This window comes from Meles meles, chromosome 7, assembly GCF_922984935.1.
Source record: "Meles meles chromosome 7, mMelMel3.1 paternal haplotype, whole genome shotgun sequence".
Lineage (NCBI taxonomy): Eukaryota > Metazoa > Chordata > Mammalia > Carnivora > Mustelidae > Meles > Meles meles.
In genome coordinates this window covers 61,352,471-61,372,495 of record NC_060072.1, presented here as the reverse complement: position 1 = coordinate 61,372,495, position 20,025 = coordinate 61,352,471, and the positions used below count along the sequence as shown (strand labels likewise).

Here is a 20,025-nt window from a genome sequence, read left to right as displayed (position 1 = left end):
CTGAACAACCACATAATATTTTTAATTTTCTTAGACCTACACTTTACAGGAGCTCAAGGAATCCATATACCCTGAAAAGATTAGTAAAGGCTTAGTAATATTTCTACATTTGGAATTAAAGATTACTAAAATATAATCCTACAGTTCATTTGTAAAGAAGAACGGTACATTAAAAATAAATCTGGGGGGACACGTGGATGGTTAGTTGGGTATCTGCCTTTAGTTCAGGTCATGATCTCAGAGTCCTGGGATGCAGCCCCACATCCAGCTGCCTGCTCAGCGTGTTGTCTGCTTTTCCCTCTGACCCTCCCCCCTTCCTGTGCTCTCTCTCTCTCATTCTCTCTCAAATAGAAAAGTAAACTCTTAAAAAATAAATAAATAATTTTTTTAAAGGATGAAGAAATTGAAGTTAAAGGAAGTTAAACTCATTTTTCCAAAGCAAGTGATAGAGTAGCATTATCAATAGTGGGCAGAATTTGTTTTGATAATATTTATTTGCTTAAAGAGTCTCAAAATTCCGAAACGGAAATTTTTACCGAATCAGATATTTAACAAGCCCACCTTTAATGATTATAATTTCCCTTTGCTTTAGTCAAATCACTTCTAAAAGTTTTCTGGTTAAAGATTTTTTAAAATTTAAATATGTCAGAAAATGAGTGTTCTACAAGTAATGTTTTCCTTGTGTTTGACCTAAATGCTATATGCTCAGTTATACACCATGTTTATCAGCCCAAGTACATGGTCATTATCCCCAATGAAACATTATCCCTACAGTTTTTATTTTCAAGTGGCCCTTTATTATGGAGGAGTCTTTGTTATATATTAGAAAGATTTGGGCCTCAGAGCCAGATAAACCTGTGCTATCCTGATTTTGCTGCTTCCAAATTTTATAACTTTTAGGAAGCCATCATTTTCTCTTAGCCTCAATTTTCCCATCTGTAAAATGGAAATAATCATGCTTCTCTTATATGAGAATGAATGGTACTACATGTGAAAATTCTAGTCCATAAAAAACTTTTAATAAGTGAAATAGATTTTGCTGTTGTTTTACTGTTATTATTTTCATCTCCATGAGAAATTACTTATTTCCTTAATCTCTTGATAACAAAAAAGGCAGGTTTAATCACAGGAGTTTTATAAATTGAAAATGAACCAAATAAATATCATTTGTATTATAGTTCCTTTTCAAGGTGGAAGTAACTACTTTAACATTTTAGTATATAAGATTTCTTCTTAGGGCGCCTAAATGGTTCAGTCAGTTGAGTGTCTGCCTTCAGCTGAGGTCATGATCCCTGATCCCGGAGTCTCTGGATAGAGGCCCCGTTTTGGTTAGGTTTCCCTGCTCAGCGGGGATTCTACCTCTCCCTCTCCTGCTGCCCCTCCCCCATGGGCTCATGCTTCTGCATGCCCATGCACTCACTCTCTCACTCTACCTCTCAAGTGATTTCTTCTTATTTTCCGAATAGAAATATACTGTTTTAACAAAAATTAATATATTTAACCATGATTTGAAAAGATATATTTTCATCCTTAGAAACTATGATGCATGTTTTATTCCGAGACATGATTCTGTATTTTTAATAATTTATAAATTCTGTCATATTATAATAAAATTATGTTCATGACCTATCTTACCTCTATTCTGGAGCACTACTGGAGATTTAGTTTTTTTCCCAGTTTTTGTTCCTGTTATGTTGCTAATACTAGAAATTATGTTATGGTAAATATCCTTTATAACTAAGTCTTTTTGTATTATTATGATTATTACTTAGAAATATTCACTGAAGCAGAATTGCTGAAACACAGATGATCTATCAGTTTTAGACACATTTTTACAGAACTTTAATATGCTTGACAAAATTATCTTCAGTTAGTGCTGTATCAGTTTATATTTCTAGCAGATGTTTACATATTGTCCATTTCTAACTGAATTTCATCATAAGCATTTTAAGAATCTGATGGGAAAAAGTGTTATCTCATTGTTTTAATTGGATTTTATTAGATTAAATTCTTTAAATAATTTCTTGTCCATTGAATTTCTATTCATGCTATTCACATTCTTTTTTTTTTTTTTTTTAAGATTTTATTCACTTATTTGACACAGAGAGAGAGAGAGCACAAGTAGGGGCAGTAGCAGAGGAGGAGGGAGAAGCAGGCTTCCCGCTGAGCAGGGAGCCTGATGTGGGGCTGGATCCCAGGACCGTGGGATCATGACCTGAGCTGAAGGCAGACACTTAACTGACAGAACCACCCAGGCTTCCCCATGCTATTCACATTCCTAGCCTGGTTTTCCTTGATAATTATTTTTATTAAAAACAAAATTTAAGTGTATTTTATATATTTTAAGGCCATTAACATTTTATCACATAGTACTGGTTTTTTTTCCTCAGTATTTATACTTTAAGTACAAGTTTATTATTGACTTTTCTTTGCACTTTTTCCGTATTCTTGCCGTCAGTCCCTCTGTGATCCACAAGCATTACGTATATAATAATGCTAATACTGCCCACAGGATAGGACATTAAAAGAAGTGATTACAAGGCTTTATGAATTTTTAGGCGAGGGAGAGGGCAAAGATTATATATAACTTATCTTTGTATTCTCAATGATCAGCCTAATGTTTTATATGTGTGTGGTTTTCAATAGGAGTTGACTAATAATCTCTGTACCCCATTCCTGCAGACTAAAGAAACTGCATATATTTTTCACCAGTACTCCAGCATGAAGAACCTATTTGCTATTTCTTGTATATCCTTCAAGAACTTTTGCACTGTTGTTTTGTAGTGCATACCCAGGGCAAGCAGCCAAACCCAGGTTTGAATTCAGCTTTATTCTCCCACCTTCCTAGCTGTGTGATCTTAAGCAAAGCCTCAGAATTCCTGTCTGTAAAACAGGGATAATTACAGTATCTATCATACTGATAATGTCATAAGACTTAGGAGTCTACCCAATATGAGGTAACCAAATAATGAGCATTTGCTAAATGGTTATTATTATTACAATCAAAGCTAGTCAAATACTCCAGATGAAGTGTAGTACTTGTAGTACTACAACTGTTAGAGTCTAAATTATTACCTATTACATTATTAACTTCATTATGTGTTACCTGTGTTCCCTCCCGAGAACATTATAAAGATTTCCAAGTATTTAAGGACATTTTTGCTTTTTATTATTATTATTGTTATTATTACTATCTTTTTTTTTTTTTTTTGAGAGAGAGAGAGTGGGGGAGGATGGACAGAGGAGAGGGAGAGAGAATTTTAAGCAGGCTTCACACCCAGTGTGGAGCCCAATGTAGGGCTCTATCTCACAACTCTGAGATCATGACCTGAGGCAAAATCAAGAGTCAGCCGCTTAACCAGCTGAGTCACCCAGGGGCCCCTAGGACATATATTTTTAGACAGTTGCAAGAGAATAAACAAACAAACAAAAAAATCTAAATGATTTAGATGTTAGAAAGAATAATAGTGAATTTTTTGCTTATTTTAAAAAATCATACCAAACAGGTAGGATGTTAATCTTAAATAGTAAGTAAATCCCTGACATATACATGTCTTTCAAATTCCAGTAGGGAAAAATGACTATAATTAATTTATACTAATACTTGTAACTTTACTATCTTAATAAAAACCCAGGTAAATGATATTTTGTTAGAAATAAATTACTATAAAATATTTTAGAAATCTATTATGTTCATATTAACAAGAAAAAAGAGCAAAATGAGATATACATTTCAACAATTGAGCTAAGTATGGATGACTTACACATTTGAAACAGCAAGTAAGACAAGGTCCATTATAAATTTCTTCACATTATACTCTTACAAATTTCTGTCTCTTTAACACTTTTGCTTATGGGATGATGCTTCCTACTGATAACACTAGATACATAGATTTGATAATGCTTCTTATTCTTTGTATGTAATGTTTGTCATTAGCTGAAGTCCAGCTGTACATTTGGAGACATAATTTCAGAGGATGAATTTTAATGAGTATTCAGTATAAGGTTACATTTCTCAAGTATTTCTCCTTGCTCTTTGGAAATACTCTCAAAAACCATATGTTAGAAGAAGGTAGCAGCCTAGTCATTGGGTATGTTAATAGGTTCAAACAGGTAAGAGAGAAGGGGAGTATCTGTGAGTTCAGTACAACAAAGCATCTGTGATTTCATATAAATCTTTATTATTATTTTGTTATAACTGGGATTACAAAAAAGGAAATAGTCTTAAAAGCCACTTGCAGTTAACATTGCACAGTGAAGGTCTGGATTTGCTGATAATACTGTTAAATTCATCAAATTTTCATGTACATTTATGATGGAATAATAATGACAGTGACAATGAGTATCTGAAAAGAAATACACTTTTACTTCCATGAGACTACTGTCATTCTTTAGACACTTGTGGAAACACAAAGGAAAAATGTAAATGACAATCCACTTTATTGACTACTTTAGCTCATTACTTCACTATCTAGAATAACTACAGTACAAGCAGAGAAATATCTCCTTTCTTAAAATTGTATTATATTTTCAAGGTTGATCTTTAATGAATTTCAGAATAGTCATAATTATGATACAATAAGAGAAGGTGAGTTTTCTATCAAATAAGTATTTGCAATTGACCTACATAAGAACAGACTTTAATTGTTATAAGAGCTGCCTGACTAAAGAAATGAAGGTTACTCTTTTATGAAAATGTTATAATGCTTATACTCAAACCCTCTGTGATTTTTAAAAATCAGTATTTAATCAGCATACTAATGTTATTTCAAATCAAAAATTACTCACTGCAAAATAATTTGTTACTTCTTAAAAATTGTGATCAGTTCTAATAAGCTTTATTACAGTGACTTGTTTGGCCCAGGACTTTCTTGGTTTCGAAATTGAAATTTCCATGTCCTGAGAATATCACCCTCCAGGTCACAGGTCACTTAAAAACATGTTGCCAAGGGGTGCCTGGGTGGCTCAGTGGATTAAGCCGCTGCCTTCGGCTCAGGTCATGATCTCAGGGTCCTGGGATCGAGCCCCGCATGCGGCTCTCTGCTCCGCAGGGAGCCTGCTTCCTCCTCTCTCTCTGCCTGCCTCTCTGCCTACTTGTGATCTCTTTCTGTCAAATAAATAAAATCTTTAAAAAAAAAAAGTTGCCAAAAATACACAAAATACAAAATAAAACCAAGAATGAAACTATCGCTATGAGTTATAAAATTTTGAATTCACCTTAAAAAGGACAAAGTTGATGTAATTATGTTGGTTATAAGAGTATAGTGTTTGTACAAAGTATGTTTAAAAGGAAAAAATGAAGTGTGCCTTAGCATAGGTTATAACAATGATCAAATTTTACCTTAATAAGATACTTACTTCTGCAAAAATTCTTCATAGCCACATATACTTAGAAGATGATCTTTGGGGAATAACTGGTCATTTGTACAACGTAGAATCTCTGCAATTAGGTCTTTGACAAGATAATTAGCTAAAAACAAAGATGAATAATAAAAAAGTTAATAATAGCTTATCATATATTGGCTGAGAAAACGTTTTGAGCACCAAAAAAAAAAAAAAGATACATACATTTTGAACTATTGTAACCGTCTAGCTCCATCAAGAGGTATGAAAATGAGATGCATCTCTTTTATTAGTCTGGTTAAATTTGGAGATACTTTTGAAAAACAGTTGTTTGCATTTTCTTTAATCAGTGTGTCTTCACATTACTGACAGACCTAGGTATTATATTCCTTATGTTAAAACCTTAATACGTTGTGGCTTTGCATAGAAAGTATTCTACTGTGAGGGAAGCTGGGTGGCTCAATCCGTTAAGGGTCTGACTTCAGCTCAGCTGGTGATCTCTTGGGTCCTGAGATCAAGCCCTGCATTGGGCTCCTTGCTCAGCGGGGAGTCTGCTTGTCCCACTGCCCCTCCCCCACTCATGTATATTCTCTCTCTTTCTCCCTATCTCTCTCTCAAATAAATAAATAAAATCTTAAAAAAAAATTATTCTACTGTGGTTACTCATAGAGACTTAGGAGAGGCGGGGAGTGTCTAACCTATCAGATTCCAAAACCTGTATTCTTACTGATTCTAAGTCTCTACAACTTACTGTTCTTCCCTTTCCATGTGGGAATCACTCAAGTTTCCATCGTGGACAGCCTTATAATAATTTTGATGAACATGTGTTATTTTCCTCCACCTTCTCTGGAGCTCAAGATGTAAACATACTATAGGTAAAGTCCTTTGTCTTTATGTTCCATAATCTCCCCACTAAACTCTTACATATACATGTCATTTAATAGTGGTCAGAACCATACTGACTTGTTATAGTTATATTTGCCTATGAAATATTTTCCTAATTATAAATGACAAATAGTACAGGGCTCATTTATTACCATAAATGATAATAGTTAAAAATTATTTATATACACACACATATCTATATATCTATATATCTATCTATATCTATCTATCTATCTATATATATATATCTATGCTTTGAGGGTGATCTCATGTTCTCAATCAATGAAGCAATTGCAAACAGACTGTACTAATGACCCCTAACCAGTGGGAATTTGAACAGCATACTGCAAACAATTGTATTCATCTGAGTTGTGTTTAGTTTGCAATTATGTGTTTACTTTGCTGTAGCTTCTTTTTCTTCCATAGCTTTTTGTTTGGAGGAAAAGGTTTTTGACACAAACTGGCTAACAAAATGTAGTGCAACTGAAATAGCTGGACCAGCCACAAAAAAGTTGGGGGGCAGGTGGATAATGCTGGATTTTAAATGTGGGTTTCATGGTAGATCAAGGTATTTTCTAAGAAACGATCAGAGAAACAAATGGTAAAGATCATCATGGAATTAGAGATTGTGGAAATGCTTTAACATGATAGAGAGTATCTTAAACACTGTTGCTTGGAAATAATGATTGAAATGCTATGATGGAATCTAGAAGAAAATATGGAAAAATATGAAAATCATGACTCTAAGGACTCTGACAAGGAGGGGAGAATATTGCTGTATATGATGCAGGAAAATATCTCCAGAGACACCAGTTCATTTTAATTAATTTGGCTCTCCTGTTTCCAGACTGCATCCCCTGTGCTATACGGGGCATGCAGGAATTCATTATTTCACCACTATTTTCTCTCCACTCTATGTGGTAGACTCCATGATCTATTTCTACTATTACTTATCTCCTACTATTTGTTTCATGTTACACTTTGACTGTTTCATTATTTAAATTAGACCTATCTAAACCTCAAATTATCATCTTTGTCCTTGAAGTCAGCCATTAGGTAGCTGTAAATTAAACTTCTCTTGCATAGTGTGAGCCAACAAGTACTCCTGGCTTCGTTTAAGTAGGCTTTATACTTGTACCATCACTTTGGCAGCTAATACAATACTTTTCCTAATTTCTTTCACTCTTTCACTTCCTGCAGTCCTTCTCAATCTGTTGACCCTATTGCCTATCGTATTGAAGAGGAGAATGCCCATTTGAGATTCTTTCATTAAGTACCCTGTGTATTAAATTTAATTTTTTGCACATCACCCTCTACCTCTTTACCTTCCTTTTAAGATATAAGTATCATTGCTTTTTGCTATCTCTTACTTCTTAATCTCTTATTTTTCCTGTACTAACTTCCATTTCCATCAATTAAATCCCCTATTTTATATATCTAATATCCTCCACTACTACATGGTTTTGTTTTTTCTTAAAATGTCTGTTTGTTTAGGGGCGCCTGGGTGGCTCAGTGGTTTAAGCCGCTGCCTTCGGCTCAGGTCATGATCTCAGGGTCCTGGGATCGAGTCCCACATCGGGTTCTCTGCTTGGCAGGGAGCCTGCTTCCCTCTCACTCTCTCTTGCCTGCCTCTCTGCCTACTTATGATCTCTCTCTGTCAAATAAATAAATAAAATCTTTAAAATGTCTGTTTGTTTAATCTTCTCATAAAATTTCTCTTCATCCATTTCATTCCATTAAGATAGTTATTTTTTTAGCCTTCCCATTACTGCCAGACTTCTTTAAAAAGTAGATAACTTCTGCAAATCATTCTCAATCACTCTTTAATCTTTGCAAACTGACTTCAGGTCATAAATGACCTCCTAATACAGTTCTAACCATGAATCATTTAAATCTGAAAGGAAAGACACTCTAGAGTAATTCTGTACTTGGAAATAAGGACAAGGGAATCATCTTCATTGAAGTGTTAATTGAAGATTATGGAACACAGAATTCTTTGCTCAAAACACCTACTTCTCTAAAGGATTCCATTTCTTCACTCTTCAGGAAACAGTATTCTCTTTGGGTAAAAATGCCTTATATCTCCTCCTCTTTATTTATCTAGGTTTCATTATTCTCTAAGTTTCTAGGAACAGCTTCTACCTTTTATTGAAGTCATTCTTGATATACTCTTAAGATACACTATTTTGTTCTTTATAGCACATCTGTATTTACTAGTAAAACACTTAATAAGCGTGAAAGGATTACAGTTTTGGCATATAGATTATTTCAAAGTGAAAACATTTGAAATCTTATCTGAACTTTGTCTGACTAAAGCAGAGACTCCCTAAAGTACAGCTTCCATTAACTTTCTTCTGAGGGAATTTCCTGCAAATTCCAGGAAGGAGACAGACTGCCTACCCACTAGCAGAAATACATATATATAGTTCCTCTTTTCCTACTAAAACTCCAAATGACACACGCTGTACACAAACATACACTTTTACTTTAAATTGGTATATAAACCTTTACCTCTGGGTATTCAGCAAGTAATCCCTGCATGCATATGTCGATAACTTTGCATTTTCTCCTACTAATCTGTCTATTGTCAGCTAAATCACAGCCACCACTTCCACCCCCCTTCAAATACAAGTGGATAGAGGAAAGGTTTTCCTCCCAACAGTGGCGTATGCTGCTTTGGGTTTTCATGAATGTGTCCTTTCTCCTCTGCTTCCTCCTCCTTCTTCCTCTACACTTAACTCCTTACTCCACTTCCCCTTCCTCCTTCTTACAAATATTTTTAATATCACTGAGAGTACAGATATCCTCTTTACTACTATACATCTCTAACACTGACACAATGACCTAATCACTTTCCTGAAACTTCTTGTAAAAGTATGACCTCCAACTTGCCACATTCAATAAAAGAATATCCAGAGAGAGAGAGAGAGATGCTGGAAATTAAATATTGTACACTGGAAGAAGAGAAGTGGTCTCCCTAGTTCACAGTTATTCGCTGTTCTCCAGCAACTGAGGCCAAGATGACACAGACTGTGATTGGCTCAGGGTTTAACACCACTGATTTTGGCTGGGCAATCAGAATCCTGCTTTTAGAAATTTGGAATTAGATCTAATAAAGAGATTGACTTTTCTTTAGGTAGCTGGCCAAATAGCATTTAAGCTTGAGAGCTTGGCTTTCCATGTGTTCTGGAAAAGCAAGGGAAATGAGTCAGCAGAAAACAAGGGAAATCTGAGAAGCAGTAATATAGAAGAGATGAGGTGAGATACATACAGGAATTTTGGACTGCTTATTCATCTGTGCCTTTAGTACATTCCTGAATCTGCTGAATTCTTACTCTTAAATTCTGTAAGAAATTTCTATATTCCTTAAGAATGTTTTTTCTTCTTAAGGCAGGAGGAGTTGGTTTTTGTTAGTTTCAAACCAGATGGTCCTAACTAAATATTCCAGCATAACTTTGTTATGGTTGTGGCCATCTGTACTAACTCAGAATCTTGACTAGAGCAAGAAAGAAAAAAAGCAAAATAGTAATTATATTAATAACAATGGATGAAAGAAAATATTTGTTGGATCATTATTTGTCAAGAAAAAACAATTCATATGCAGAAACTCACTTAGTAGCAGCTAATGTTTGAAGAACTATTATTGTTTTACAAAATAGTTGACAATAACAGTGAAATAAAATATTAAACAACTTTAAAGAGATTCTAAAACTGTAATAAAAATAAGAATCATCTGATGAGTTTGATAACATGCATTTTCCAGATTCCAGGATCCATCCCCAGAGATTGATTCAAAGGATCTATCTGCTCATTATGCATAAGGCTCCTATAGTTTGTACAGTGGGAATAAAGACTATGTATTGGTGCCTGTTTTATGTCATAATTTATTCACATTTGAATGACATAGTTGTTTCTAATGGGTAATATTTCCATTTTCATATATATTCATTCATATTCATTCATATGCTTTATCTATAATCTTTTTGAAATTTAGGTTTCGTTTTTAATATGTTAAAAGTTTGTTATACTTGCCATCAACTGTTTTATAGCAGGAAAGTAAAGTGTCCTGGGGTGTGAGCTATGTGCAGAGGGTCCTTAAAAACAATAGCTAAAAAAATGTTAACAAAAGGTTTCCAGCTGTTTTCCTCTTAACTCTACTTCAGGGCAAAATATTAGCATTTAATAATGCTTCTTTTAATGCTTTCAGTCTGTGGACTCAAGGCTATGCAGCCTATACCAGCTTTATGGGCATTTTTATACTTATTTGCAAGGTTGCTTACCATATGGCATCAAATGAAGTACTTGCGTTGAGTTATCAATACAAATACTTATATTAAACTTAGTATTAGAAAAAAGCTGATAGGGAAATGCTGTAGTCATGCTCCAGATCTTCCCAGAGTTGGAATTAATGTCAGCTGCATGGTATGTTTCTCTGATTCTGAAAAATATATGGAAAATAATACTTAGGAGACGATTATAAGAAACTTTATGCACAGTATTGCTATAGAAGATTTAAAATATGAAAACAATCAGCAGTTGATTTGTGCTGTAGTGCTGTTAGCAAGGCCAGATTGGTAAAGATTGCAATTATACCAAAACAACTGTAAAGGACCATTCTTTAGATTTCCCCAGGAGCATCTCATTTGAAGCAATTAAGAATACATTGTCATTCATTAGGAATGAAAATTCACTCTGAACAATGATTACTTTCTTCATTGACATTACTTCAGAAGCCTGAATGCCTGCCCTTGGTTTTTGATAACGTTCTCAAGCTAGAAGTCACTCATTTTGACTTAAGGATTTTTTAAAAATAAATTATCTTGTGCCCAATTGGTAAATACCATTCTTGGCTGTAAATTTTTGGATTTTACACAAATCTCTGGGTTTTACTTAAGCAATTTAGCCCAAAAGTCATTTGTACACACTGAACAATTCTTTATTGCTCAGATGAGTCAGAGAATTGCAAAATAGTTTATCCTTGGAGCCAGAAGCCTTGAACTTGAATCCTGACTCTTCCATTTAGTAGTTTCATGTTGGAGGCAAGTTATTTGACCAGTTTCTTTATTTGTACAAAGGAGTATATTTATATCTACTTCAAAGGTTTATTGCAAGGATTAAAAGTGAAAAAGCATGCAAAAGATTTTTGTAGAAGCATATATCCACCCATATGATGTATAATTATCATTATATAGTATTATAGTTGAATCCTTGTTGATCCATGTTATTGCCCACACATAGAATATAACATAAAATTATTTGCAACTAAGATGTTTAAAATACCTTTGATGATGAACATGAAATCATGGGGGGTTGTTATTGTTATTAATTATGCAGACATCTAAATTTTGTAGTGCTATTCCCACAGAGAAAGTTATACGTTCTGTGTATAGAAGGTATACTATGCATTCTATGTAATGTATCAATATGAATTACATCCTTGGCATTCATTCTATTTGTGTAGCATTAAAGTAGTGTCCTGTTCACTAAAGTAGCTTAATCTCTATGCCTTTAAATTGCACAGAAACATCCCCTCCTTGAGGGGCCTGACAAATGAAAAAATGCATGGCATGCATCAGGATCCTTATTTTCTGAGTCCCATCCTCATCCTTGCTGATTCAATAGATCTCTGGAGGAATCTTTACATCAGCCATTACTGCTGCTACTCTGAAACTCCAGGTTGAGAACCCATTGTTTAGGATAAAGATATGGGCCACTCTCCTTTGTTACACCTAAGGTAAAGGTCTAGACTCCAGTTCTGGTTGAGGGGCTTTTTGATTAGGCATTCACCATGTGATAGGATACTACTCTATGCATACATGATTTAAGTATTCTACTGTTTGGGGAAATTAAATTTAAAATGCACATTAATGACCTATTCTCTCCTAAAACTTTGTGGAGTGTCTACTGTGTTCAAAACTTTTAATATGCTATGCCATTGTATTGTATTGTTTTTGCAAAAATATGACATATTCCTTGAAAGATGGAGCTTAAAAATATGTCACAACAAGAAACCAAATCCAACAAATTAGACAGCTTCTTTAAAGGGTGTATAACAGGAATATTAATAACACTTATATGTATGGTTATTTAAATACTAGACAAAAGAAACAAAAACAAAACTGATGAAACCGGATACATAAATCCATTCTGTTGTGCCCCTTTTAGGAAATTTGGCTTTCAAACTCAGTTTGATCTTCTGAATAAAGAGCCTTGGACATAACCTAGTACATAGATCCTCCAAAAATAGTTGCTGTTGAATGAATAGTGTGTTTGTTTACAAAATATTTATTGCATCTATAAATTTAATTATTTTATATATGAGTATACATCAAAGAAAGCTATTGAAAACGAAGATAAGTGTGTGTGAATATTAACCTATATTTTCCTTTCACTACTCTATAAAGTTTATTATTGTTTGGTTGTCTGTTTTAATTTTCATGGTTACTTTGAAAGGAACCATTGAGAAAAATTACATTTAAGAATTCAGGAAATGCACTATGAGCTACTGACAAATCATTACATAAAACACTTTTTATCACTACTGCATTCACAAGAAGATTTCATCTAAAAATATTACATTGTGTTAAAAAAATTAATGGGAAAAAGCATAATAAGTGTTTTGTCAATGGATTTATACTGAGTGATATCTTGTGATATTAAGAGAGCTATTTCTCATGCTTAGAGGGTAGAAATGATCACATCTTATATTTAAAGTGTCAAATTCCTGGCAATGCTTGTCAGTTTGGGACAGTGAGTAGTTTATTCTTTAAAGAATCAATATTGATAACTTTAAAGATTCTAATTTAGGAGTCCAAAGAGTCATTTTAGTTTTTTTCTGTGAACAAGAGTGAGACATTAATTAAAAATTAAATATTTTCATGGATTTGAATTCCTTGGTTTTGTTTTTCATTTTTTGTTTTTTATCTGTTTGCCTTTCAATTCTTCCAATAGGGTTACAAGTTTTTTAAGGCAGAGACCTTGCTTTTCTGTTTGTTCTACATTTAAATATCTCTCATACATGGACTATTTATTAGGCTTTCAAATAGCCTTTTAAATTAATGATTAATCCCAAATGATCATTTAGTAGCAAGCTGCTATAGCTGATAAATAAGTTATAGTTCATTTATATGTATATGTATTATTTTTTAAACAGCTATACATAGAAAGACAACAAAATGTAAATGCATTAATTTTTCAAAACATTAAGGAACCTTAGCAATAGAAGAGATGGTATTATATAAATTTTAACTGCAAATGAGAAATTGGTCTTAAAAAAAGGCATCTATAATTATAAGTTCATTTTAAATGAGGAAAAGAGGATCAGTGATGTTTTTATAATATTCCCTAGTGAACAGATTGTTTTTCAATGGACAAACACCCATGCACTTGCTCATTTATTTTGGCAGTTCATTCAAGGTAAGATTAAATTATTAAGAGGAGAGCACTCTCACCTTTTAAACTAGTATATCCCAGGTAAGAAGGATAAATCTATGCTATTTTGTGACATAACCAAAGAAGTCAATCAGTTATGTCATTAAATAAGAAATTAATTCACTGCAAACTAAATAATCAACAAATAGCAAGGGCAGGTCTGAAATTATGAAACATTTAGCTTTAACTGAATTTTTAAGAGAATAAAATTATTTGACTAAAAACAACAAAAACAATGCCCCAGAAGTTAATGAACTAATTTGTCACAAATTTATATTTTTCATTATGTTAAAAATTCTAAAAAAACCTTTAACATTTTAGATTCAAAATTAATCAGTTCAGTGATGTTAAATTAAAATAGACAAATTTATTAAAATAGACAAATTTCAAAGTTTAATGAAATAGCAACACTCACTTTTTTACTTTGTCACAGAAGGAGGCCAGAGTCTTATTACTGCCTTGAGGTACTTCGACTAGCTGAAGAGAATAACCTGTCAGCTTAAAACAAAACTGTTAAATTAATATAGTTTGGTGTGGAGAAAACATTAATACAATCTACAATTTTAATTTTGTTTTAAAAATTCTGTCAGGAAGGAAGGCCTTCCTTTGCCCTACGGTCCTTCTAGCTGGATTTAGAATCAGATTGACAGGAGACAGACTAACAGGAGAAAATCAAATTTCACAGGCCTGTGTATGGGGACTCCACACAGACAGGAGATTACAAAAACAATGAGGCAACTGGAAGCTTATTAGAGCTAGGGAGAGGGGGAAGGGGCCCAGGACACAAAGGGGAGGAAAGCCATTAGCAAGAAGGGGAAAGATGTTTGAAAAGAAAGCTTGCTCTATTATGTGGGTAAATTCCTTAGGTAATAAAGGAGAGTCTCTGTTATTAGCTCCCTTCCTGTAACAGGGTCTCCTTTCCTACCTAAATTCAAGCAGTTACCGAGGAAGTTTTTCCAGTATTTGCTGGGTATTTATTACTTTTAACTTAAAATAATCTTTATGCCAAAGAGGCACAATTTGGGGCATGTCATCCTGCGTCCTTTCAATTCATTCTGTTTTTTATTTTTATTTTTTGGATTTTTTAAGTGAAGTAATGTATATAGAAAATGTATAAATCTTAAATATGTAATTTAAGTTTGAGGAATGTAGACAACCATACTATCAATATCACAATAAAAATACAGAACATCTCCATCACATTAGAAAGTGCCCTCAAACGTCCTTCTGTCAAACTGTACATCCATTTGGTAACTACGGTTATTCAGATGGCTAACATCATAGAGAAGTATATGTGCCCTTTCTTTCTGGTTTCTTTCACTTAAATGATATATGTTTTTAAATTTATCTGTGTTATCACACATCAGTAGTTCATTTTTTATTGCCAGTGAGTACTATTCTATTGATGCCGATTTCACAGTTTGTTTATCCATCTTCCTATGGATGGATATTTGGGCAGTTAGTAGTTTTTATAAAGAAAACTATTAATTTTCATATACGAATATTTGTATGGACCTGTGTTTTATTTATGAATAAGTCCATAAATGGCTCAGTCAGAAGTGGGTGTATGATTAACTTTAAAAGAAGTAATTTTTGCTTTGTGTGTATTGAAGCTATTATTAGGTACATAACATGTTTAAATTTATTGTATCTTCCTGATTGACCCTGTCGTCATTATGAAATGGTAATAATACTAATACTAATAATACTCTGCTTTGAACTGTACTTCTTCTGCTGTTAATAATCAGCTTTTTGTTTGCTGATTCAATATTATACCTTTTTATTTCTTTTATTTTCAACTTATTTTTGTCTTTCTTGAGTTTGTCTCTTGTAGATAGTAGTTATGATGAAGTTCTAGAACCTAGGTGAAGTTCGGTGGGGTTAGGTCCGGAGCCGATGACCAAGAAGGAATTCTTGAGACATCTTTGGTGCAAAATGGTGGTTTATTAAAGCACGGGGACAGGACCCTTGGGCAGAAAGAGCTGCTGCCCCGGGTTGTGAGGGATGGGGGGTTATGTACCCTGTGGTTGGGGAAAGGTGAGGGGGAAGGGAGTTTTCAACGGAGCTTTCATATGCTAAAGAGGGCCTACAAGGTGCCTTTTTGGCAAGCCATTAACATCAAGATAGTTGGGAGATTCCTGTCTTGATCTCTGCAAGTTAACTATTTGTTTCTCTACTTATGGTGGTCAGGGGTGCCTGAGGAATGTTACACATATTACTGAGGGGAGCGGGTGGAGAAGGAGGTGCAAGGTGCCCGCTTTTGCTTTGTCCTCAGCCAGCCTCCTGCTCCCTCATCAGTTAAATCTTTCTTTTTTTACCTAGTTTGTCAATTTCCCCTTTTTACTTGAAATGTTTATTCTATTTATATTTAGTATACTTATGGATATTGTTGGATTTGAGACTGCCGTACTCATTTTTGTTTCTATTTGTTTCTATTCTATTTTATCCTTCTATTTTTCCTTCCCTGTTTTTTTTTTTTTTTTTGTTTGTTTGCTTTTTCTCATTTCATGTAATTCCTTTGTTGGATTTTTGGTTTTCCTTCTCAGTATTATTTTTCCAGTGGCTGTCTTAGCTTATAAATGACAATAGGCATCCTTAACATATCACAGTGTACTTAGAGTTAATACTGTACCACTGCATTTATAATGTAAAAATTCACAAAAGCAAATAACATTTACCCCTTCCATCCTTTATACTGTTCTTGTCATATATTTTTCATCTATTGACATATATGTAAAATAACTCAATAAAATGCTATTGTTTTGGTTTAAACAACTATCAAAAATTAATTTAAAAGTCGGTTTTCATAGTTACTAATATATTTACCGTTTGTAATGCTCTTTGTTCATTTCTTTTTTCTTTTTTTTAAGATTTTATTTGTCAGAGAGAGAGTATACAAGCAGGGGGAATGACAGGCAGACCAGGCTGAGGGAGAAGCAGGCTCCCCACTGAGCGAGGAGCCCGATGCAGGACTTGATCTCAGGACTCTGGGATCATGATCTGAGCCAAAGGCAGACACTTAACTGACTAAGCCATCCAGGCATCCCACTTTGTTCATTTCTAGATTCCATCTGGTATCATTTTGCTTGCATCCAAAACACTTTAGTATTTCTGTGTGCATGTTAGCTGACTAATTTCTCTCAACATTTGTTTATGTATCTATTTCATTTTAAGTTTTGAAATGTATACTCAATGGATACAAAAGTATGTAGATATGTGTGTGTATCTACATACAGATATGTGTATGTGTCTACATACAGATACACACACACACACACACACATATATATAAAATATAGGTATAGATATATATCTTTTAAAATGTCACTCCATTGTTGTCTGGCTTCTATTGTTTCTTTTTTTTTTTTTTTTTTTTTTTGGCTTCTATTGTTTCTGATAGAAACTTGCTTTAATTCAGATTGTTGTTCCACTGTGTGAAATCTGTTTTCCCTTGCTGCTCTCTTTTATGATTTTCTCTTTACATTTTGTTCACAGATGTTTGAATATGATTTGTCTTACATCTGGCTGTCTTTGTATTTATTCTCTTTGGGAATTGTTGAACTTTTTCGATCTGTCATCACTGGGTGATTTTTCATTTCAGGTATTATATTTTCAGTACTAGATTTTCATAGTCTTTATTTTATTTTATTTTTTGTAGTTTCTAACTTTCTCTTGAGATTCTTCATTAGTCTACTCATTATGTCCATCTTTTACTTCATCTGGTTCAACATTCTTTTATAACCACCTTAAAGTCTCAATCTGTTCATTTCAACATATGGACTGTGTCAGAGTCTCTTTGTAAAATCACTGGATTATTTTCTTGACTTGGGGCAAAAATTTCTTGCTTTGTTACATATCTGTGCACTTATTATTATTTACATGTTCAATATAGATGACACATTGTAAATTGTGTTGTCCTGTTTTCAAAGTATATAATTTTTCTCTGGTAGGCAGTTAGATCTTTTGATCTCTTCAGCCTTTATTTTATTTTTTGTTAGGGTACTTCTATTTTGGTAGGTGCAGCATTCACTCTAGAGTTGTTGTTTTATACCCTTACGGGATAGCTTTGGGTAATCTCAATTGAATGCCTGAAGTACTCAGCTCAGTGTCTTCTCTTGCTAGGTTAGAACTTCAGCACTGTGTAACTTACACTTGTGTGTAGTGAACACAATCGCTTGACCAAAAATCTACAGCAACTGCCATGCAAATTTCTGACTCCCACTCCTTGCATAGCTGGAAATGTATTCTGCTCTGGAATACAGGTTCTGCCTTCTCAAGTGATACTGCTGCTCAAATGGGGCTCTACTATCCTGCCCCAAAGCAGAAACGAGGATGATCATCAACACATTGATGTTTGCCTTCTAGGGTCAGGTCCTGTTACTGCCTTGTGTTCAGTGCCTGAAATCAGGAGTTTAGTGCTTGTTATTCTGCCCTGATTAGAAATAGATGTCTCTAAAATCACTTTTAATTCAGATGAGTTGAGTTGCTACCTCCTCTGCATATGCTTCAGACAGAATTAGGTATTTCTTCTCCTATGGACTCATTCTCTCTGTTATTTTACTCTGTTGACATTATTTGTTGACAAGTTAATTTGAGCAATATGCTATTTCTGAAATCAAGTATCATGTCTTTTCTTTTCGTTCATTATGCCTAGTATATCATGTTTATTTTAAGAATATGATAGTTATTGAATAAATGAGGAATCCTTTTGCTTCACCCTGCAAATTGTAGCTGCAATAATGTTTCTTTTTCTTTTCTTTTCTCCCCCCCCCTCCTGTTTACTTTCAGTTTCACTTGTGTCTAGACTCAGTGTAAGCAGAGAAATACTCAACTATTATACAAAAAACGCTATGGTGACTTAAGTGATTGGAGAACTGCTGATGAAACCATAAGGATGAATTGCACAATGATTGCATAATTTCCTACTCTTGGAATAATCCCAGTAGAAGATGCCTGCCAACAGTATAATTTAGGAGACTCTGGGGAAAAGGACATTTTTCCTACCATAATGACATAAAGTTTTAATTTATGACAGTATGACTCAAAATATAAATCTATGAGATGTATGTATGTTTCTGTATGTGCATAATAACACAATAAGACTCAAAAGTACTTTCTTCAAAGCCTCCAATTATGATATTTTTATCCAATAAAATGTAAGTGCTATATAACATTTTATTTAGTTGTAACCAAATTGGAACTTTAAAAATGATATAAAATTTTTTTCTTTCTTCAGAAAAAAGTCCTTAATTTAGGAATGCAAAATTTGTGAATAATAAATTATTTTTCCACAAATAATAGTAATACATTTTCCTGTTCAAGATGAGTGACCCTCATCACCAAATTAATCCAATGCATTACTGAATGATTCTTTCAGATTCTTTTTTTTTTTTTTTAGGTCAACATATATGATACATACCTTTCTATTCTTTGGCCATGTATTTTCCCAGGTCCTGGGTAAAGAAGACCCTTCAAAAGGCATCAGAGAACGTTCCACAATGTCCATATTTCTATATCTGTTATTCTCTTCTTTTGACGTGAAGTCAGTTGAGAAGGATGGATACATAGAAGGGATGCTGCTTTCAAATCCTATGTGGTAGTTGTGATTTTCATTTTCTAATTCTCTCTGTGAATTAATTTTATCCAGACTAGTAGATGATGAAACTGAAATATTGAACCTGTAATCATCAGCTCCATGATATTTTCCTATGCGGTTTCCCCAAGAGGTTGCTTTGTTCGTGTTTTCAAGTTTTGGTAGCACAGAGCTCCTAAAACCAATTACCGGTATTTTCCTAACCTGGTGACAAGAGAGTTCTGAGCTTTTAGAAGTGAATTCATTCAAAAGTGTTTGGTGTGTTTCATCTAATGAATGCTTTCTTGAGTTCCCGCTTGGTGCACTGGGTACAAAAACAGTGTTTTCTTCCATTTCAGTCTGACAGAGTGGAATTTTATTACTGATCTCATCTACTAGCTGATCAAACCCCAGACCGACTTGGCTAGGGAAAAGGAACTGATTTACAGAGTGAAATTCTTGGTGCTCATGCGGCTCTTGATGTGTTTCACTGGTATTTAGATCTGTTTTCCTATAATATGCCATTGTTTATTTTATGTAATTGAGAGTGTTGATTCTGCTCAGATGTCTACCTGATGATACTATAAAAGAGGAGAGGAATTTTCCTAGAGAAAACATGAAAAGAAACAAAAAATTCTTCAATTAATTAGAAATAAAGAACTTGCAAAAAATAAATATGATGAATACATATAAACAATAGTTTTGAAGCTTCTCCTTAGCAAATGAAAAGATTCATGGATAATCTAAAACTCCATCAGGCTCACAACATTAAAGTCTCTTGGAGGAGTATTGAC

The 20,025-nt window shown here is 33.8% G+C and overlaps 1 protein-coding gene across 2 annotated transcripts in view; it reads right to left on the bottom strand.

The window, feature by feature from the left end:
* Positions 1–19,771, bottom strand: part of PIK3C2G (phosphatidylinositol-4-phosphate 3-kinase catalytic subunit type 2 gamma) — a 327,581-nt gene extending 307,810 nt beyond the window's left edge. The window contains exons 1-4 of one of the 2 annotated variants that reach the window (XM_046012794.1): positions 19,079–19,771; positions 14,075–14,157; positions 10,509–10,666; positions 5,359–5,470 (exon numbers count right to left, since the gene is read on the bottom strand). In XM_046012794.1, the coding sequence (XP_045868750.1) occupies positions 5,359–5,470; positions 10,509–10,666; positions 14,075–14,157; positions 19,079–19,756 (1,031 nt within the window). In that variant the 5' untranslated portion in view covers positions 19,757–19,771. The remainder of the gene's footprint in view (positions 1–5,358; positions 5,471–10,508; positions 10,667–14,074; positions 14,158–19,078) is intronic. The other variant, XM_046012795.1, reaches the window with a different exon arrangement.
* Positions 19,772–20,025: the final 254 nt, after the last annotated feature.